General features: G+C 37.9%; 1 protein-coding gene across 1 annotated transcript in view; it reads left to right on the top strand.

The window, feature by feature from the left end:
- MMP16 (matrix metallopeptidase 16) overlaps window positions 1–21275 on the top strand; it is a 285236-nt gene that overhangs the window by 200804 nt on the left and 63157 nt on the right. The window contains exons 5-6 of the mRNA XM_070221375.1: window positions 5270–5431; window positions 7409–7620. Of these exons, the coding sequence (XP_070077476.1) occupies window positions 5270–5431; window positions 7409–7620 (374 nt within the window). The remainder of the gene's footprint in view (window positions 1–5269; window positions 5432–7408; window positions 7621–21275) is intronic.

The following is a 21275-nucleotide window of genomic DNA, read 5'->3' on the forward strand; positions in this document are numbered from 1 at the left end:
ACCGTGTCCTATTTTCCTTACCTGTGAACACAAGGTTTGCTGACATTTATTGAGCATTGAGTGACTGTCAATGTTGGGCACTTTAGTTCCACTGTCTGAAGCCACGTAAGTGGCCTCCTAGCTCTTCTCTCATCTCATCTCAGTCTCTTTCCATTCCCGTTCTTTGCATGACAATCATAAAAAAAATGCTAGGGGGAAATAGGGAGAAGTTGGTGAAATGGTACAAACTGTCAGTTGTAAGATGAGATCTGAGGATCTAGTGAACAACATCGTGACTGTGGTTGATAACACCATATTGTACAATTGAAATTTGATAAGAGAGTAGAACTTGTGTTCTCATGAAAAAAGGAAAAAAAGGTGAGATGATGGATGTGTTAATTAACTTAATGGGAGGAAAATCCTTTCAAAATGTATACATGTATCAAATCACCACGATTTATACTTTAAATATCTTAAAATTTTATTTGTCAACCAAACCTCAATAAAGCTGAGGGGGGAAAAAAAAAAACTTCTGAGCCATATTTACATGGAAATTACATTCTGTTGTTTACTACCCAAATTCAAATTAGTCCTCCACTCCCTGGAAACTGATCTGTTCATTCAACTCGTTTAAAGATTAACCGTCTACTGTGTGCCAGGCAATGCCTTTGAACTGGAGACACTAAGATAAATGATGTACAAGTTTAGTCTTTAAAGAATTCAAAGTATTTTGGGGAGATTTTCCAAAGGATGATGACAATAAAATGCAATTTCTGTGATAGGAGGATGCACAAAGAGCTGTGTGCTCCTAAGAAGAGAGCACACGTTCACAGCACCCTTGAGGGAAAGAATTAATAGAGAAAGTAACGTTTGAGCAGTCACATCAAGTCTGCTTGACGTCCACCCAACACCCCAGGGAGGGAATGGCAGTTCCAGAGAGAGGACGGTTAATGCAGAGACCTTAAGGACTGAATAAGCAAATTTTTCGGTGATTGGAAAGGTCACACAAGGAAAAGAAATGGGAGATAATGTTACAAAGGAAGGCCAAGGACTTCTGTATAAAGGGTCTCAGTTATCTTGCTGAAGAATGTGGAATTATCTTGTAGGCAGTGGAAAAGCAACAAAAATTTAAGTAAAGGTGGTTATGGGAAGATGTCCTTTCTACCACTGTACCTTTTTCCTCTGTTTCCCCTCTATGATTTCACTCTCTGTCTTCTCCTTAAGCCATGTTCTTTAATTCCCTTAAATATACTCTTAAGTAGTAATAGTCTCTTATACCCAATGTCATGGGATCTGAGGTCCAATTTGATTGGACCCCTTTTCCATCCATTTCTGTTACCACAAGAAGCACAAGACAAGACATCCCTCACCCCTTGGACTCCAATTCCCATGTACTTGTACTTTGTCATCTCTGTCTCCATTTCCTTCCCTTCCCTGTCGTCTGAAACTGTTCACTCCAGAGAAGTTCCAAGGCAATCATAGTCAGTCATCAGAAAAATCCCCTTAATAATCAACCTATTTTGAGAATATTCCCTTTACATTCTTTTTTGTAACTAAAATTGGTCTCTCCATTGATTAGACTCTTTCCTCTCCATTCCTTCAAGTTGGTGGCTGTTTTCTCCTCCATATTCCTTCTACCACTAGGGCTGGAGTCATGGTGCATGTCCTCCCTTTGTTCTTTTTGATGCCACTTCAAGATCATTCCTCTACCCTCCTCCATACAAACTTCCAGCTTTGACTGATTTTGTCAGACCTTTCCAGGCACTGTCCCTCCTTGCTGTAACCATCTCCTAATCCTCAGGTCATTCTCTCTCTTCTTTGATGATTTTATCTCCTGGTTCAGTTCCATTCCCTTCGATACCACCCTTGGTTTAATTCTTGGCCATCTCCGTATTCATGCAGATAATATTTCTAATGTTCCAGGCTCTCAGTTATTGGATCTCTTCTCCAATTTCATATTCCTTCCTAACTCTGAGACTCACTTCCATGGGTATACCCTTGACATTGCTCTTACAAATCTCAATTTTGAATACTATGTGACCACTGAGTATTTTTCCAGCTCATTCCTGCTAGTATCATGATTCCTAATATCCTTTGACCACATCAGAATTTAAGAGTAGATCTTAAATTGATCTTATCACCTTATCCTCATCCCATAATGCTATTGCTTCCTTCCTTACGTGACGTAAATACCATGGCAAGTTAAAAAATCACTCCCTTATATATATATATATGCATCCCCAAAGTTTCCTTATGTTTCTCTCTGCTTTTTATATTCACCTGGTGATACCAAAACTCTGGTGAAGTCAACTGCCACCTCGGTATCTGCATGCACACAACTGAGTAAGGCTGGAGAAGAAAGACACACCACGTAGTGAAACTGATCTCAGTTTAAATTCATGGTCATGAATGCTGCCGAACAATTATTCTCTGTTTCCCTAGTCTATTCTCTTTACAACTCCCCTATCCAAATATTTCATACTTCCTTCTCTCTCCGTTTTCCTCGATACTATTCTCTCAGTTGGTGAACCTTCCTATCTCACTAAGAAAATTATAGCACTCACAAGAGATCTTTTTTAATCTTCCACCACTGCTTATACCCACTGCCAGAATCTGTGATTTTGTGTTACTCTGATTGAACTGTCCGTGTTCCTATCAGAAGCCAGCTTTATCCTGTCTCTGCTCACCCGTATGGAACGTATGCTTCCAGCCTGCAACTGCCCGTGAATTCCATGTGTGTATATCCGACTGGACTTGAATCTCCAATTAAATATTTAAAAGGCATCTCTAACTTAGCACTCAAATAAATGAACTCCTGGTAACAGTATCCACCTCTCACCCCCACCAGAAAAACACCAAACACTAGTTCCTCCCATGGTTTTCTCCTTCTCAGTGAGTGGCCACCTCATTCTTCCAGTTTCTGGGGCCAGAAAACTAGGTGTTATCTTTGACCTTTTTCTTTTTTCACACCTTTATCTTGTCCTTTAAGAAACTCTGTGTTTCTCCTTTCAAAATATGTCAGGAATTGTACTGCTTCTGCCTGCCTCCATTACTCCCACTGTGGTCCAGGCCACAGCATCTTTACCTAAATTATGCCACTAACTGCAGAAATTGAATCTTGCTGCTCCCTTGCCCACTGCACTTGATTCTCAAGAGCAAGCGCCAGAGTGATCCTGTTAAAATGTAAGTCAGATTACCCCCGTCCACTGCTCAAGACCTTTCAGGGATCCCCACCGCAGTCAGACTGGAAGCTAAAACCATTCCCGTTATCTAAAATCCCACGTGTTCCATTTCCTCTCTGGCCTCATCCTTTCTCTGCCTTATTATTTCCCCTTACCATTTATCACTGGGTTGCATCCTGTATATTTTACTTTTCTTTCTTGTTTCTTTCCAGTCTCCCCCATTAGAATGCAAATGCTGTGAGGTCAAGGATTTTTTTGTAAGTTTTGTTCACTAGTGTATTGCCAGAGCCTAGATCAGTGCCTGGCTCATAGTAGGCGTGCGATAAAAGATGGATTATTTAATGAATGAATTGTTTTCACATGGCTATGTTATGTAATCTCCTGTGCATGCTAGTCCTTTTGTAGATGTGTGATTTCCTATAGTAATTAAAAGGATTGTCTCTGAAATCAGACCAAGAGAAGTTTGAATTCCGTCTGTACGTTTACCTTACCATGTGACCTTGCAAATTGCATTCAATGTCACCAAGCCTTGTTTTCTTATTTTTAAAATGAACATAATAGTGACTAACTCATAGGATAATTGTAAGAACTAAATGAGAAAATGCAGATCAAGTGTTCAGAATGCCCAGAGCAAACTTAGTAAACTTTTAATAAAAATAATTAATATCTTTTTTATTAAAGCTAATACATCTTGTTTTTCTTTTTGTGTCTTAATTTTCACTTTTAAGAATTTTATGAGAAGAAGATAAGCTCTTTGAGATTCTATTTCTTTTTAAATCCATCTAATTTGTTTCACACTGGTATTTCATCAGTTGTTCTTTGAGAGTGAGGTAGGATCCTGATGTGTTTAGCTCATTTTCGGTATGCTGATGTCATATGGGGAAATCAGCCCCATAGTTTTGTTCATTTTTCTGTGACAGAGTACTCCAGATTAGAAAAAATGTTGGTTATGGGTCTGGCTTTTGTGTAAAAAGAAAATAACTCCCTGAAAGGAAGTATCAAGTGCGTCACAAAAATGGTTAGAAAGGAGTTTTCTAAACATGACACTCCAGAAGTTCCTTCAGATCATTTGCATTCGGAGCAAGTCATCCATGTAAAGCTTAACATTTTACGTTCAATCATGTTAAACTCTTTACTTAGAAACATAACCCTTAGAAGTATAACAGTCCTAAGTGTTTGCGGCTCTCATGGGTCAACTACATTCTTGGAATTAACAAATATACAAGTAGGCCTGGCTCTTTTCCCCATAGGTTCAGTCGTGGCGAGCCAGGAGCGGACAACATGGAGAGGTCATCAGCCGGAGTTTATTGCCCAGTCAGACCAAGTGTCTCTGAGAGTTTGCACTAGATAGATGTACTGTGCAAGTTTGCCACAGGTGGGAGGGGTGTTTTTATTTTCAGTGAGAAGCAGCCACTCTAAGATAAATATATTTTGTTCAGATTACCTGGGAATTGATTAGAATTTGTATTTAGAGAGCTGGAACTAGAATCCTAATTATTATGACTGCTAACCTGTGGCTTTCATTTTACATAACAGTATTCCTATATCCTAGGCCAGTAATAAAGAAAAGCCTTAGTCTAGGATAATAATAACCAGAGTCCTATTTGCAGCTCTGTGAATACAAAGATTTGCTGTCCTTGACAAGACTTGTCTCCTCTGTGCTTTAATTTACTCATCTGTGTACAAGTCAGGATTGTATCTGCCCTGTATTTTTTACTGAGTTACTGTTAGGATCATGTTCAATGTGAAGCTTATAAAAGTGAGATGTTGTCTATTCCATGCTTCCTAATCCGAAGGATATTTCAACAGCAGTAGTAGCAATTTTTGGTGCACTGTTCTCTTTTCAACTTTTATTCTTTGTTCTTCCCTTTCAGTTTCTAAATTTCTATGTCTTCATTATTATCACCTCCTCCTCAGCCCTCCCCCTCGTTTGAAAATAGCGTATTGGATTTGGCCAATAGGAAGTCCAATGATAAACTCACGCTGATAGCTGAAATAAAGAGTTCCTCTGACTTTTCTTCCTAAAATTTTGATAACACCAAGTTCTCCTTTTCAATCCTGTACTGGGGTATGAGTTACAATCGTGTCTTTTCTTCTCATTTACACAGGAAATGACTTATTTCTCGTAGCAGTCCACGAACTGGGACACGCTCTGGGGCTGGAGCATTCCAATGACCCCACGGCCATCATGGCTCCCTTCTACCAGTACATGGAAACCGACAATTTCAAGCTACCGAATGATGACCTGCAGGGCATCCAGAAGATATATGGTAGGTTACCGCCGCTTCCATTTGGTTAACCCCACAGCGAAGTCCAGAATTCATGCTGTGTTTTCTTTTTTGAAATAGATGCTCTAAATATATGAAAGAGATAAATTCTAGGGGAAAAAATCTAGTCTCTTGGCAAAACTCTTCTATCAGTCAAGTTTTGTTGGCCACAGTCCCAGATATCTTAATATACAGATGATGGGAAAGTCTGTACACTGATGAAGTTTCTTATTGAGTTCAGTTGAAACCTGCAGTTATAGTAAAGATCTAATAAACTTTAGTATTTAAAATTCAGGCAAAAAAATGTAATAAATGAATGTACCCAATAAAAACACTGAGAAATATAAGACTTTCATATAAGATACTGAGACTTTGGTAAAAACTGACCAATTGACTTTCCATTTATGATATTTAATGTTAGATAGTTCCTAGATAAATCACTTTTGAAGTTGAAAAAAATAATCTTGTGTGATGTGCATAACAAAATGACCTCAAAAGCATGTACTTATTGACTGAGAATGAAAGTTAGCAAACACATGAGCAAAAGTTAACAAATGGCTAAAAGCACTAACACATAATTCGAAATAAGTTTCTACTACAATAAAATTGTTTTTATTTATGGAGTTCAGTCAACGAATGCAAACGAATGCAACGAAGACAAAAGGGAGAAAGACTATTATACATATTTGCCATAATCCTGACTCCCTCAATAGAACCATTGACCTTTATAAAGACATTTATTCCACACATAATTGTTAAGAACTTGACATTTATAATTTACGTATAGAGAATATGCTTTGCTAAATTAGTGAAGTGAAAACTTTCATTTTTATAATACAAAGACAAATGTGTGTTATCTGTATGTTAATATCCAGTATCCAGAAGATGCCATTTGCCTTTTTAAATAGCGTAGTTAAAGTTCACTAATTTGTTTTGCATTCATTAGTGTTTCAATTTCAACATCTCGGCAGGAAGCGTTCTCTCAGGGTTACAATAAGATTTGAAAAAAAGGTCAACTTTGTGCTGCTCTTTATTTTTGGGATACTGAGAAAAGAGAAATGTCTCAAAAGCAAAACTAAAAAGCTCATGTGTTGAATGAGCTCCCCTTTGCCTCAGTGCCTGTCATCAGAATTCCTCCCAAGTAGTTAACTGAGGGGCGTCTTTCTCACGACCTCATGAATCAGTAGTCTAGACTGAAGGCCTGCAAGACAATATTCTTCCCCTATCTCAATATTACGTGTGAACAGCTCTGTATTTCTTTTTAAAAACATAAATCCCTTCAGGAATGATGCTTTACATCTGTACCAAAGTACTTGTGTAGACTTTGGCTGCCTGATTTAGAAATCTGTTTTTAGAAGTACTTCTTCACGTTAATATTTTACTAGTGGTGTTTTGATCAATAGGTGTTTTAGATTCAGTGTTCAAATGCAACGCTCTTCTAGCAATTTGTCAGAACATTTCATTAGAAGAAAATCATGAAAGTCAGGAAAAGATTATAAAATACAGTTGGAGACATAGGGTAGAATAAACTTTTGACTTGTTAATGTTTATCTTCTAGAAATATTTGCATAGAATCATTGTCTATCAAAGTCTAGGATTAACTTTGGTGAAAGCTTACGTGCATGTTTCCAGTACTTATTTTCATTTATTTATTATTTATACACCACCTACTTCCAGAAAGGATTTGAAAGTAGCTTTTCCAATAAGGACTGTGGTGAAGCTATAAAAAATATCATTAAAAATTAACAAAGAAAACCTAGTTACTTGGATCCAGAATTTAACATGAGAAGGACAGTTTCTGATTGACTTGGCAATGGTTTGTTGGGTAAGATGCTTGTCTTCTCAGAAAATATACGATCCTAGAGACCTCTTATCTCACTGAGTCTGTGCCCTCCGCTGATGAGTGACTGTCCCTGTAGCATGTTTTCCAGCACTATCCCAGTTGTAAGTGAGCAAGTCCTGTCTTCCTATTTTCAAAAGGTCCACCTGACAAGATTCCTCCACCGACAAGACCTCTGCCAACAGTGCCCCCGCACCGCTCCGTTCCTCCGGCCGACCCCAGGAAGAATGACAGGCCCAAACCTCCTCGGCCGCCCACTGGCAGACCTTCCTATCCTGGAGCCAGACCCAACATCTGCGATGGGAACTTCAACACTCTAGCTATTCTCCGCCGGGAGATGTTTGTTTTCAAGGTAGGAGGCTGTGCTTTTTTTTTTTTTTTTCATGGCAGATCAAGTGTCTACAGGGTCGCTTCAGAAAACAAGTTCTCATTCATTCTGACACTACCTTCCCAGACCTCTTGGAGTTGGACGGTTCAAAAAAAGCATCTTAAACAATAAATGCACAAGTGGGCTTAAATGTCTAGCAGAAGGTTGCTGTAACATTCTATTTGGGGAATGCTTTTATGTCAGCAGAAGCTAAAATGCCTGGAAGTGCAAGGGTAAGAAAACGCTGCTTGTTAGGAACAGATAGAAAGGCAGAATTTAAATCGTGAATCGGAACTAATAGGCGTGATTGGCTTGGGAGCTTAGCCGCTTCCAGGCGCTCTGCAGCTATTCTGTCTTTGGTCCCCACATCTTTATGAGATCCCTGGAATTTTGCTTCCACATTAAAGCGTTGTTTTTTAGGAGGAGTATTGATCATTTCCAGGGAGTCTGCTGGTAGCCATTTCAGTTAAATCTCCTCTGTGAGGCCACCGTTTTGGTTTTAAAGATACATGTTGTTGTTGTTTTCTTAGGCAGGCATTTGTATCTACCTAACTTATATTATTTTTGAAAAAGGTGACAATCTAAAACTAATTTTGCGTTTTGCTAAATGTGCTTTTGATAGCCATTGGGTTCTCAGACAATAACCCTAGTAAACAATGTATCAGAGTAAGTTTTATAATATTGAAAAGTAAATAAAGTGTAATACTGAAAAATAATTTTCCCTCTCAATATTTGTAAACCAGTATTAAAGATTAATGAAAAATATGTTTTATGTTGGCAGTAGACTATTAAAATAGCCATATTTTAACAATAGCATTCATTTAAAAATAAAATAATGTGCTCTCTTTTTTGGTGGACATGAATCAATAAATAATGAAGTATTGTCCTACTTATACAGAATTTCCTATCTACCAGAAGCTATGCTTTAAAAATATAGATTTCAAATAACTTTTAATAGACAAAGTACTCTATTTTCCTTATTGGAAAATAAGCTTTGGATTTGATATAATATGCACAAGAGCATCATACTTTCCAGAAGAAAACTGATGCTTTTGTTCAAACACATGAATAGATTTTTGAATTCTATGAATGCCCTGCAATGCTTAATTAGATATCTTCCATTCAACTTAAGTAGATTAATGAATTTATAGTCAAGGAGTAAGGAAAAAAAGCTTACTCTCTCTCTATATATAGATTATATATGTATATAAATAATGAGATATATATATATATATCTCATTACTCATTGTGGCTAAGCCTGCAACAACTAGGTGAAATGAAAACAAAATGCAATCATTTGTTTATTCCACAAGATATCAAATGACAATTGCAGAATTTTGTTTTCACTGTTTTGGCTGAATTTCACCATCCCATTTTTATACTTCGATATCGTAGTGATATCACCGAAGTGTCACCGTTATCTGAGAATATGATGTGAAATTGACTCTGGGTACATTCTTTGCATTCTTCCTTTCTGTCTTATTAGGTTGCTGATCTCAAGAGAGACCAGTATCTTCTTGTTTAATCATTTTCACCAACCTTTTTGCTCTGCACATTGTGGGAGCTCAGTGAGTGCTCTTGACTGACAAAATGAGGTCCTGTGATCACTGATTCCTGGAATCAGGAATGGATAAAAAGTATAGAGACCAGCTCTCCAGTAGAATGCAGGAACCGCTATTTTTAATACCAAAACAGGGTATAGAAAACATAAGTAAAGCCTGCTTCTCTAAACTCTCATGTGACCTTGGATTCCTTAATCAAAACTCTCTACAAGACAGAGTTCCTAAACTCTGTCTGAATTTAATTTCCTTTTTTCACTAGTCCCTGTTCTCTTTCTAAGAATAATTTTTGCTGAAGATATCTTCTGATAGACATTCCATTCTTCTTAATGTCCATTGACCTAGTGGACTTTGTGCCACATGATCTCATAATTTTCATACTCCCTTCCTCTTTCATATAAGGAGTATGTGTGGCACATACATGAAGGTAACACCCTGCTCTTTATGGAGCTCAGACTGCAGGAGTGAAGACAAACATGAGCCTCAGTACTTTTAAGACACGGGAGTGAGAGGTACAGCATTGACATGAAGACACAGTACTGAAGTCTGGTGGAATAGATCAATAAAACTTGACTAAAAAAGGCAGATGTTGAATTTTGAGAAATTTTGTAGGCACGTTAAGGAAATTGGTATTTGGTGTACTAAAAAGTGGGTGCACTGAGAGAGAGATGATAGACATGTTAACTCTAGTGTAAAGTGATAAATGATATAAATCAGGAATAGGCAAGATTTGATCAAAGTGAATAGAGCATGATGGAGTGTTGCCTGTTCTTGGTTAATGGCTACTGTGCACTGGTTGAGTAGTATGTGCTTGGATGCGTGCTGGGCACTTCAAGTCCCTAATGTCTAAACCTTATAATAACTCTGCAAGACGGATACACATGGGAAAACTGAGAGTCAGAGAAGTTATAGCATTAGCGCCAGTTACAAGGTTTGTCAGTAGTGGTCAGTAGTTGAACACAGGTCTTCTTGATTCCAAAATCTAGACTTTTCACACTAAGCTTTGCTACCTGAAAGAGGGAAAGTTTCAAAAGAAAGGTGGATTTAGTGATATTTTAAAATAGTAAATATTCAAGAAATGTTTATCGCGCTCCTCCTGGGAGATGCTGTTTTGGGCACTGACAGGGTAGCAGTAAACAAAACAAGCTAGACTCTAGTTTCCTGGGGCTCACGTTCTAGTTTTCAAAGTGGACAGTGGTGAGCGTGCTCACACAGAGCTCCACACGTGTCACGGAAGGACGTGTGAAAGCGTCCACAGGACTGAACCCCCAAATTCTGTTTTTCCTCCCTTCTCCTCTATACATGCATAGTCTGGATGACCTTGCCCTCCAAGTTAACGCCGTTTTCCACACCTGGTCTTCCTGTCTGAAGTTACTCGCTGCCAGTCTCTCTCATGTGCACCTGCCTTTTTAATTTTCCTTTCATGTACTCACCATTAGTTTTCACAGTTTGCTCCTTATCGACTATCCTTTCAAGTATATTTTAGAATCACCCACTATTTGATCTCACTTTTACTAATGCAACTTGATTTCCTACTTTTCTTCATTACAAATTGCCTATTCAAATTATAAACCTCTATCTCCTCAACCCTTCCCCATCCAGCACTCGTTTACTTTAGTTTTAATGTCTGGGGCATTTTTTCCTGTGTGTCTCCTCAACATCTTCCACGTGTCCCAATCTCTCTCTCTGTTCTTCAACCCAAAATCTCTTTCTAGTGAATTTTATATTTCTTCTGTACGTCTAATTAGCATGTTTTTCATTTCTGTCTTCTCGAGCTGTTTCTCTTTGTAATCTGTAACTAGATTGTGAACTTCTTCAGAGCAAGGATGGGTTCATGGGGCTTCATTGTGCTCAAGCTAGTGGATCAGGATCTCAATGTCATAATTGTGTAATTAAACTATAGCTGGTATGTTTCTACGACAGTGATCAACTGATGTGACGTTACTGGAAGTATTTCATCTGGTAGTTTGTAAGCCTTGCCCAAAGAGTTCCATGAGGATTATTTACTTAAATTCTATATGTGTGGCTTTTAGGTGAAAAATAAGAAAACCTAGAAATAAGTAAGAGGTAACATCATCAGGTAATTCTGTTTTCTTATTGGAAAGGAGCTTTTCTTTATAATGGGACTTTCAGCGTAGTTCTTGTGGGTTGCAAGCTTCCTCTTAGGGGGTTTGATTGTCAGTGAGCTTTCCAGATGCTCATTTACTGAAAGTGAGTTCACCTGGATGTGCATTTCTATATGGGACTGTAAATAAATTAAACGCATAATATTATCTATTATAAATATTATCCATGTATAAAATATATATAAAATTCTGTTTTTATGCATGAGAAAGTCAAGCCTTTCATACAGCTTCAGAATCTTTGGGGAATATAAATCACCTAAAGCAAGGAAATGAAAATCAAAACAGAATTGGAAGGAACAGGGAAACAAAATAGTGGGAACAAAAGAAGCTTTGTCCTTCCTCTAGAGAAGGTGATCTTTAAGAGCGTTCTCTGAAGAATGTAGGCTGGATGTATCGCATCGTGCGGCTGTGACTGAGCCGACAATAGCAAGATCTGATTGTTCCAATGAATACTCTCAAAGTTCCTTTGGACTCCAAGATAAAAACGTTGACTATTTAGTCATTTTGTGGTATGAAAGAAAGCAGAGAGCAGAATTAGCCAAACTTGTACAGGCTATGTTTTGGCACAATATTTCATTACCAATGGAGGAAGGCAGTGGTAACTATTTCTTCCTGAAGCTGAGGCTGGGAAGAAAAACTGTATCCAGCACCTGGAGGTCTTTTAGCACAAAAAAAAGGATGGTTCTATTTCACTACTGACCGGGTCTTTATATCAAATGGAACAAGAAGAGGCTAGTGCTGTGCACTAGAGACAGAAGAGGCAAAGCCGTCATGCAACAGCGGTCAAGGCAGTGCAGTAGAGAGGCTTCCCAATGAACGGAGAAGAGCAAAGCTCATGGCTCTGAGTAAGAAAAGCATTTCACCATTTACCCCCCCCCAAAAATTTAACCAACACGCAAATCATTTGATTCCTTTTCTTTGCCAAATTCTTGTCTCGTTGTTTATCACAAAACTGTTTGTTCTTACACATGACCGTCTTCACTTATGCCCACTTGCTTAATTCTACTGGAAAATCATAGTTCCTGTTATTTCTGCACAGACTTGTCCAGATTCTGCCCTCATTAACACTCGTTTAACTTCTGTTGGAAGTACAGTGTCCCAGTAGCCAAGCCTGGTAAGTAGAGGGAATGACCCAATTTCATTTATAACATGGTAGTTTTGCTTCATAAAAGAAGAGATTTTTGTACAAAAGAGAGAGAGTCAGAGGGAGAAAGAAGGATAGAGATGTTTATTGAAAGGGATAGTTTAGAGGTATAAGATTTTGCCTCAATATATTTACATAATATTTATTTGTGACTTTATATTGTGACTAAACTCTTCATAATTGATCACAATTGAACTTTTTGCCTCTTCCATTCAGTAGCTTATCATTTCTTGGTATTTAGTGTTGGTTTGTCTCTTATTCTGTGCCAAATGTCTCCCCGTGGACCGAAATTTACTCCTCTCATTCATTTTATTTTATTTTGAAGTTTTTCTTCCTTTGTTGCATATTCCTCTGTTTCAACTCTACTGTGTTGAAAGCTGGAAGTGTGCCTTGCTCACATCGCTTGTCTAACTATATCACATTATACACACAGTATATTTATTCAATTTTTCAAGTGTATATTGAACCTTTTCAGTATGTATGACACTGAACTTTTGGAGTTAATAGAAGTTGAAAATATACTTTTTACCTTAAAGTACTTAAATCTTACCAGAGCAAGGGCAGCATGTAAATGGTTCCTTTAAGTTCATGCCCACAAAACAGAATAATAATGGCTCTTTGGGGGTTATTGGGTTGAGCACAGGAATCATAAAATAATAGAAGGAACCATAGGGTCCAGGGGGTGACTTCCTAACAAGCACGTGGTATAGGATAAGGAGAAAACCCAAACGTCAGAATCACCAGGGCAAATGTCTTTGGTCTGCTTTCACAGGTGTGTGGGCTTAGAGGAGTGAAATGGGCAGCACTTGAGAGTCGCCATTCAGATTCCCGCTTGACCACTCCACCAGAGGCCCAATTCAGCATGCTCAAAACTGACCTACTGGTCTCCCTTCACAAACCTACTCCTTCTGCTTCTCTCTTTCTGTCCAAAATAAGAGCACCTCCCTTTTCCCATTTATTTAGTTAATAAACCCTAAAAAGTAGAGCCAAATCCTGTTGGCCTGCCTTCAAAATCCATTAAGAAGCTAGCCAGTTCTCTCTTCTTCCACTGCTACGATTCTGGTCGAAGGTAGCATCACATCCCGCCTTCATATTGTGATAGACTCCAGATCGGTTTCCCTGCTTCCTCCCTTGCCCCATCCTTCAACCTATTGTCAGTTCTTACAGAATGACCCTGTGAAAGCATGCATCAGCTCAGACCACTGCTTTGCTGCAACTCTTAAAGTGTCTGACTCAGAGTGAAAGCCAAGGTCCTTTCAGTTGCCCACAAGGCTGCAGGACCAGCCCATTTTGCTCTGCATCTCTGATCTCAGCTCTTCTTTCTTATTCTGCTCATTTTCACTCACTTCCAGCCACACTTGTCTCCCTGCTGTTGTTTGAACTTGCCAGGCACTCCTGGCTTTGCATGTCTTTCCACGTCCACACCAAATATTCCGATGTCTTCCACATTTCTGCTGCTGTTTGCAAAGCAGCATGGGGCTGGGTATCCGAAAGGGAAAAACAATATTGGTAGAAATTCACAAAAGTTCATTGTGGGTTATGTAGACTTTGTGCCATTTTTGTGACCCCAAAGAATGGGTTTGTCTTTTACAGTTGGGAGAATTCTCTCCTAGCTCTCAGCCTAAGGATGTGACTCATTCCTATTGCGTAGTTGTGTGTTCTTGTTTACATCAGCCCAGGATAATTCTCAAGTTCTTGGACATTAGCGATAGATGTGGAGTGGGATCCCATTTATCATAGGCTCCAGGCGAGGACTGTAACTACTCCTCTATTTACTGCTGGACTGCACAGTGCCCTGAACACAGCAGATAATACGTATTTGTTAAATATCTTTGACCTTACCTTCCTCATCTATATATTAGCTAATAAATTCCATCATAGGTACATAGTAAGCTCAGGAAGTGGCCGCTATTATGTAGCAAGACAGACTCAGCATTTTGAGTTACTTATTATATTCATTAACTCAGATTCCCATGCTGTTTGAAATTATTTTCAAAAGTAACTTTTAACTGAATAAAAACCAAAGAAAATGGCACTAATTCTTATGATGTAAGGGAAAGGGATGGAACGGTTTATTATTGTTCTTGTTCCTATCACTTTACTCAAGGAAACGATCGAAAGTATTCTGTTGACAGAAAAATCCAAAAAGTGTTTAACAAACAAGAAAACCCTTGGAGAAATTAGCCAGCACAGGGTACTGTAAAATTACTCTGAGTCCTGGCTTAATACTGTACTGCCAGGAAGTATTACCTGATAATATTAATAGTATGTTGTAATGAGAGATGGATTCACAGAAGACCAGAGGGAGCAGTCACCGAGACACTGGAAACAGAGAATTAATTAAAATTTCTTTGTAATACAAAATTACAGTCTTCCAAATATTTTAGGCAAACATTTTAGGAATCAACCTGAATTATGTTTAACACTGCACTTTGATATCAATGTTAATTGGTTTTCAAAATATTTGTGTTCAATTATAGTTTAAGATTTATTCCTTGAAACCCTTAAATTCTGTTGACATTTTATGACTGCTTAAGCCTTTGGGGCGAATAAGTTTAAGTGTTCGGTAGAACGGATTTATAGGCAGCTGAGTTTCCAATCCCCTCTCTAGTCTCTTTATGTTTGGGTGACTTTAAACATTTTAAGCATCTATCTGGATCCTCTTTTTGGATCCAGTATAACTATTTTTATTAATAATACAAGACAGAACATTTAATATATGCTTACAGTGTATATATTTTATCATGTCCGTTTCATTTTGATGTAAATTTGTAATATGAATAGGGCAATTGTATATAGTCATGCAAAAATGTTCTTTGAAAGTATTATTATGAGCTTATTTGAAAAACCCTTTCACTCCATAGCAATATTAATCTTTCTATTCTAAAATTATTAATCATCTGAATCTTTCCAGTGTCAAAAATATACATTTTCCTGTCCCATGTATGTCATAATCTATATCTTTTTATTGGGATTTTTACATAGAAGACGCTCATATTCACCATTCCTGGGTCCGAGCACTTTCACCTCGATGCAAGGTTAATAAGCAAAGTTTAGTCCAAGATTATACTGCACTTCAAAAGGGGCTGTTTTATTTTAGAAGTTTTGAAAATAGCGCTTTTCTGTGTTTTTGTTCATATTTGTCATTTGTGACCGTGCCACTGTGGGCCTCTTATATTTCTGTAAAGCAAAAATGAGACTTCGTTTTTTCCATTCCCTCTTTAAACTTCCAGTGAGCAGCGCTGTGGTTATTGTTGTGCCTTAGAGATTATGTGAAGTTATTTAAACGTCCAGCCAGCTCTTCAGAATTACTTAGAAGCACCTATTTATTTTGTCTTTTGCAAGAGAGTCTTACATGTATCGATATTTAAAACACAGTAGAGACCAGAGTTATCATTATTTGCAAATTATGTGACAATTACCTTAAAGATTCCACGAAAATCAACAGAAAAAAATTAAAACTATTAACAATGTTAAGAAATATATCGGAAATCATAGTAAAAACTTGAAATACAGCTTTTCTAATAAGCACTTAGACTATATAATTGAAAAATAATTTTTTTGATATAAAAAAACAACTCATAGAATTACACTTAACTAGCAATACCTGGCGCATTGGCATTATTCAATAAATATTTATTAAATGAGCAATGTTTTTACTTCTAATGCTGTGTTCTCTGCATTTGACTTCCCTGAAGTCCTTGACAGTTTTGTTCATTCTTCTGTATGGACTTCTTGTGCTACTTTAAAGTTTCAGAGCATGATATTGTGTTTATTTACATGACTATTTTAAAGAAACTATGGATAGTATCAAGAGCAAATGAGTAAGACTGAAAAAGTTATTTCAAGTTTAAACTACAGCTTTAGTGTGTCTTACAATCAAGAGGAAAACGTGCATAGTTTCCAAATTAGTAATCCCATGCATGGTAATTCATGCTGAAATAATGAAATAAATCTAGAATGAGCAATGGTATTCACTGCAGCTTTCTTGCCAGTGGAAAAAAAATTTGCAAGCAATAGAAATTATCCAGGGGGCCGGCCCGGTGGCACAGCGGTTAAGTTTGCACGTTCCACTTCTCCTCAGCCCGGGGTTCACCGGTTCGGATCCTGGGTGTGGACATGGCACCGCTTGGCACGCCATGCTGTGGTAGGCATCCCACGTATAAAGTAGAGGAAGATGGGCATGGACGTTAGCTCAGGGCCAGTCTTCCTCAGCAAAAGGAAGAGGATTGGCTGTAATTAGCTCAGGGCTAATCTTCCTCAAAAAAGAAGAAAGAAATTATCCAGTAATATGGTGGTGGTATAGCAAACAATAGTATATCAACTCAAGGAATATAATGCGATCATTTGAAAGGTTAATTATGGAGAATGTATGAAACAAGACGTGATTAGGATGTATACACAAATGAAATAAGAAAATATAAAATTTCCTGTATCACAAATTCCATTATTTGAAAAGTGTGTGTTGACAAGGCATAGAAATTATAGAAAAATAATGCTAGACAAATCTTAGAATGATGGAATTGTGAGTGGATTTTTAAAATGTGTACTATTGTGATAATGTTGTATGTATGTTTAATATCTCAAAATATCGTGGCATAAAAGAAGCTTGGTAACTGTGAAGGTTATAATATATTAAGTGATGGTGAAGCCATATCATTTTCAAAAAATATAGGTAGGCAGAAGCAATTAATTATTCGTGGGAATTTTCCCTTAGACTGTGACTAAAAATGGCTTTATTCAAAATTACAGTGACAAGTTTTGATTATATGATTTAACCTGAATAGTAAAGACGTCCGATTAGAGAGGATCTGTGCCCACCCGGCATTCATCTCGAGGAGGGACAGCCTCCAGTGAGTCAAGCTAACTAAATATTTCGTTTATCTACAGCTTTGCCATTTTGTAGGCACTGTGGTGAGAATTTATTCAGTTTACTGTAGAAATACTTTAGAATCATGCAAAGTGACAGCATATTTGGCAATTAATCCAGAGAGTGTTGTTAATTTATGCGATGTGAGGGCTGTCATACAGCAAAGTTTGTCAGCCCAGCAAACACTGATAAATTGTAAGCTGCCTAAGGCACGTAGCACAGAGACTGGTACACAGCAAATGCTCCAGTAATTCATGAAACTGCTATTATTGTTGTAATAGTTGTTGTTGTTACTACTACTGTTAGTATTGTGCAAAGCACTGTGGTTGACCTTAAAGAGATTGCAAAGAAGTCTATGACAACATTCCTTTCTCTTCAGAAACTAACTACTGTACTCTTTTATTCATTCTTTTTCATTCTTTAATTCATTTAAGTTTCGACTGGCTACCAAATAATAGCTAGACATGGGGAATGAAGTGATGGCCAGGTTGCTCCCTGTTCTTTGCCTGGGAAAGTAATAGTCCAGCAGAGGAGATATCATTAACTGGATCATCACAGTGCGTTGTGATTTGCTGTAATAGGCAAACGTGCAAAGTGCCTTGGGAGCCCACAGGAGAGCCCTGTGGACTGAGAAGGACTTCTTGGGGAGGAGATGTAATCTTCATCTGTAAGAACAATGAAGTTAGCCCAGCTTGGAGGGAAGAAGGGTGTGGTGCTATGGGAAGCTAATGAAGTTTGCTATAGAAATGAGGCTGGAGAGACCCCAGTGGGACTGCTTCATAAAGGATCTCCTTTGCTGTGTTGAGAACCTGAGGCTGTGTTCTGCAGATTAGTGAGCTGGCCGACGGAACTGACTAGGAGTGACTAGGTAGGAACAGAATGCAGGAGACAGACCTGATGAGAAATGTTGAGCCAATATTGGCTCCTGAGAGAGGAACTGATAAGAGCAAGACAGAACCCCGTTCCTAAAAGGTGGGATTGAAGACGACTAGCAAAACAGGCATTTGAGGATCAGGATGAAAGAGCAGCTCTAAGGATTGCAACACGAGGAATGAGTGGCTGGACAAATCAGAGGGCCAGGACTGAATTTTTTTAAAAAATAGGGCTTGCCCTTGAAGGTCACCGGGAGCTGAAATTGTGAAGGGAATCAGAGAGTCTGGGCAACAAGATGTCCTAACTGGAACTGGATGGTCTTTCAAGTACCAGAATATTGAGATTTCTGTAAAAAGAAGTTGCAATGTTTTCCTTTCTCTGTACAAATCTTATTTACTAAAACGTTATTCAAAAGAAAGAAGCGTCATATTCTTAATCTGTTTTGTGTAAGGACAGGAAGCATTTTAGTGGAGAAGCAGTGTGGCTGTTGTTAAACCACTGCTTTTCGCATCTCACCCGGAGCAGTCGCTGAGTCTCTGCATTCATCAGGCTGCACCACTTCACTTCTAAAGTACAGTTTGTAGCAGTTACTGGTCAGAACATTGAGCAAAGGCTGCTGGTATGCATGAGCTGAAGCTCAAAGGAGGTGACGTAAGAGCTGGCCGTTCGTGTGCCACCGACACGTCAACCTCCTCATTCATAATCCTCAAGTCCCTTGGAATAGAGACAGCATCTTCCAAGCTGTCCACTGCACTTGCAGAAACTATCAGAAAGAGAAATGCTGAAGCTTCTTGTTAATTCCTGAAACTTTTTCACGTAATGTTATAAGTTTATTAGAATATCTTCACTGTGCATATCAACCTAGTTTCCCTATTGCTCACATAAACAAAAGATCAAATGCAAGATGAAAAATAAATTATATGACTAGAATTCTGAAGACTGTTGAAAAAATCCTACAGTTTACTAAATATCCATGTAGGGACAATTCCCCTTCCCCCCTCTTGGGTATATATGGGAGATTTTTTTTTTTCTTTGCATTAATATGTGATGTGGGAAATAGTTTATATAGGAAATTGTAGGAAATGGTCACTGATGCTTAGTCATATTTAATTAATTTAGTTATTTGGTGAATCTGTATTGAGTCCTGGTTGTGTTTAAGAAAATATACTAGGTTATGGTAAAAATGGGAAAGCCCAGTCTGTGGACACTTGTATGAGTAGGAGTCCACCACTGAATCTATGTTTCTTCTTCTCTAAGATGAGAATCTTTGTAGCTCCTTCAGTGCCACTGCCTTAAAGAGCTGACAGTTCAGTGTGGAAAATAGACATTAATCACGGGATCAGAAGACAACAAGTAAAATTATACCTGAGGAAAGTGTGAAGGAAAGAAGGCATCCGGTGCAATAAAAACATGTAAATAGTTGTTCGTTTTTAAAACCTGATCAGTAATATCAGGGAAGGCTTCTCTGAGGAAGAGATATCTGAACCACAAGGAGCTGTCCCCCTGTTTTTTGTAAGAAATACAACATATTCTGCTGAAAAGAAATCTAGACTAAAATTCAAGAGCCATGGCTGTTAGTGCAGGATATTGTTAACTTGAGGAGAATTTCCATTTGGGGTCTATAAATTTCACATATATCAGATAAGGCAAATAATAATAGCTTTGTAACCCATCTCACAATGAGGTAAGGTATGTGGAAGGCGTCTAGATGTTTCAAAGAGCTGCACTAATGTGAGACATTATCATCATTGGCACAAATTTGAGGATGAACTTTTTTTAACGTGTGATACCATTATGTCAGTTTTACGATTTTAAATTTCATTGTCAGAATATGTTATATTAGAAGCTCAGGTGTCTTAAAAACTAGAAGTTTCTGGAGAATAAAGTTGCCAAAGTAATAATTATCAGAAGTGATATGAAACCTGAAAAAGTTGACCTGAAAATTTTAAATCAAAGTTGGGAAGTAAAATTTTAATTAAATACTGCCGACCTTCCTCACCCTATTTGGCTTTCATTTAAAGAATGTTTTTGCCCATAGTGAAGAAATTAGTTCTTACATTTTTTTTAGAATTTGTATGTAGAGATTGGATATTGTGAACTACTCTGTAAGCTAGACTTTGTGAAAATAATTCATTATGGCTATATCCCTTATTTCAACATTTCTAAGAAAAAATAGATGTTATAACATAGGGACATTTATTTTACTATGTTATGTTGATCAAGGTAGAGAATTCATTATAAAGGATCCACATGTTTATTATTGATAGATGAGATAAAAATAATGGTCATATAATTTCATCAACATCTAAAAATTTTCACAAGTTGAGCTGTAGTTTTTTTACAAGTTTATGGTCTTGTTTGCTTATTTTGGTCTTCCTTTTTATAATGGTAATTTAATTTTCATAGTGTTATACTTGGATTTGCTTTCCTGTGTGTGACACCAGCGCTGGCTCCTGTTGACTTTGGGCACTAAAGTTGTCTTCTACTTTCCTTTCCTTTTCACAAAAGCCAGAGTGTTAAGTATTTCCAAGTAAGTGTTTGGTTTCAGTTTTTGGTTTTTTTGTTTGTTTTAATTGTAATTACATCCTTGACCCTTGAAATGAATACTTGCTGTTTTATAAAGAATTGGCTCAGCCCAAAAGCAGGTTGGCCTTTGCCCTAGGCTCTGTGGAGTAATCTATGCCACATCTGCTAGCAGGGCCCATGTTGGGCAGCCTTTGGGTTGTGTGCTATAAGTTGACCTAGATCCTGAATCCCATCCTGTGGGCAGTCAGTCAATCAAGCATGCCTACAAAATGAAGCCCCAATAAAAACTCCGGACACCGAAGCTCAGGTGCATTTCCCTGGTTGGCAGTACCCTGTGGATAGTGGATATTGACACCAGGATGGTGATGCATCTGAGGACAGTGGAAGCTTCTCAGATGCTACTGAATGGATCTCTTCTGCTAATTTTGATCTGTATTCTCTCCCTGTAAGAAACTGTAACCATAAATATAATAGTTTTCAGTCAGTTTTTTGAGTCCTGCAAATATTGCAGTGGTTTTGGGAACTCCCTGTACTTGCAGTTG

The sequence above is a fragment of the Equus caballus genome, chromosome 9 (assembly GCF_041296265.1).
Source record: "Equus caballus isolate H_3958 breed thoroughbred chromosome 9, TB-T2T, whole genome shotgun sequence".
NCBI classification, from domain to species: domain Eukaryota; kingdom Metazoa; phylum Chordata; class Mammalia; order Perissodactyla; family Equidae; genus Equus; species Equus caballus.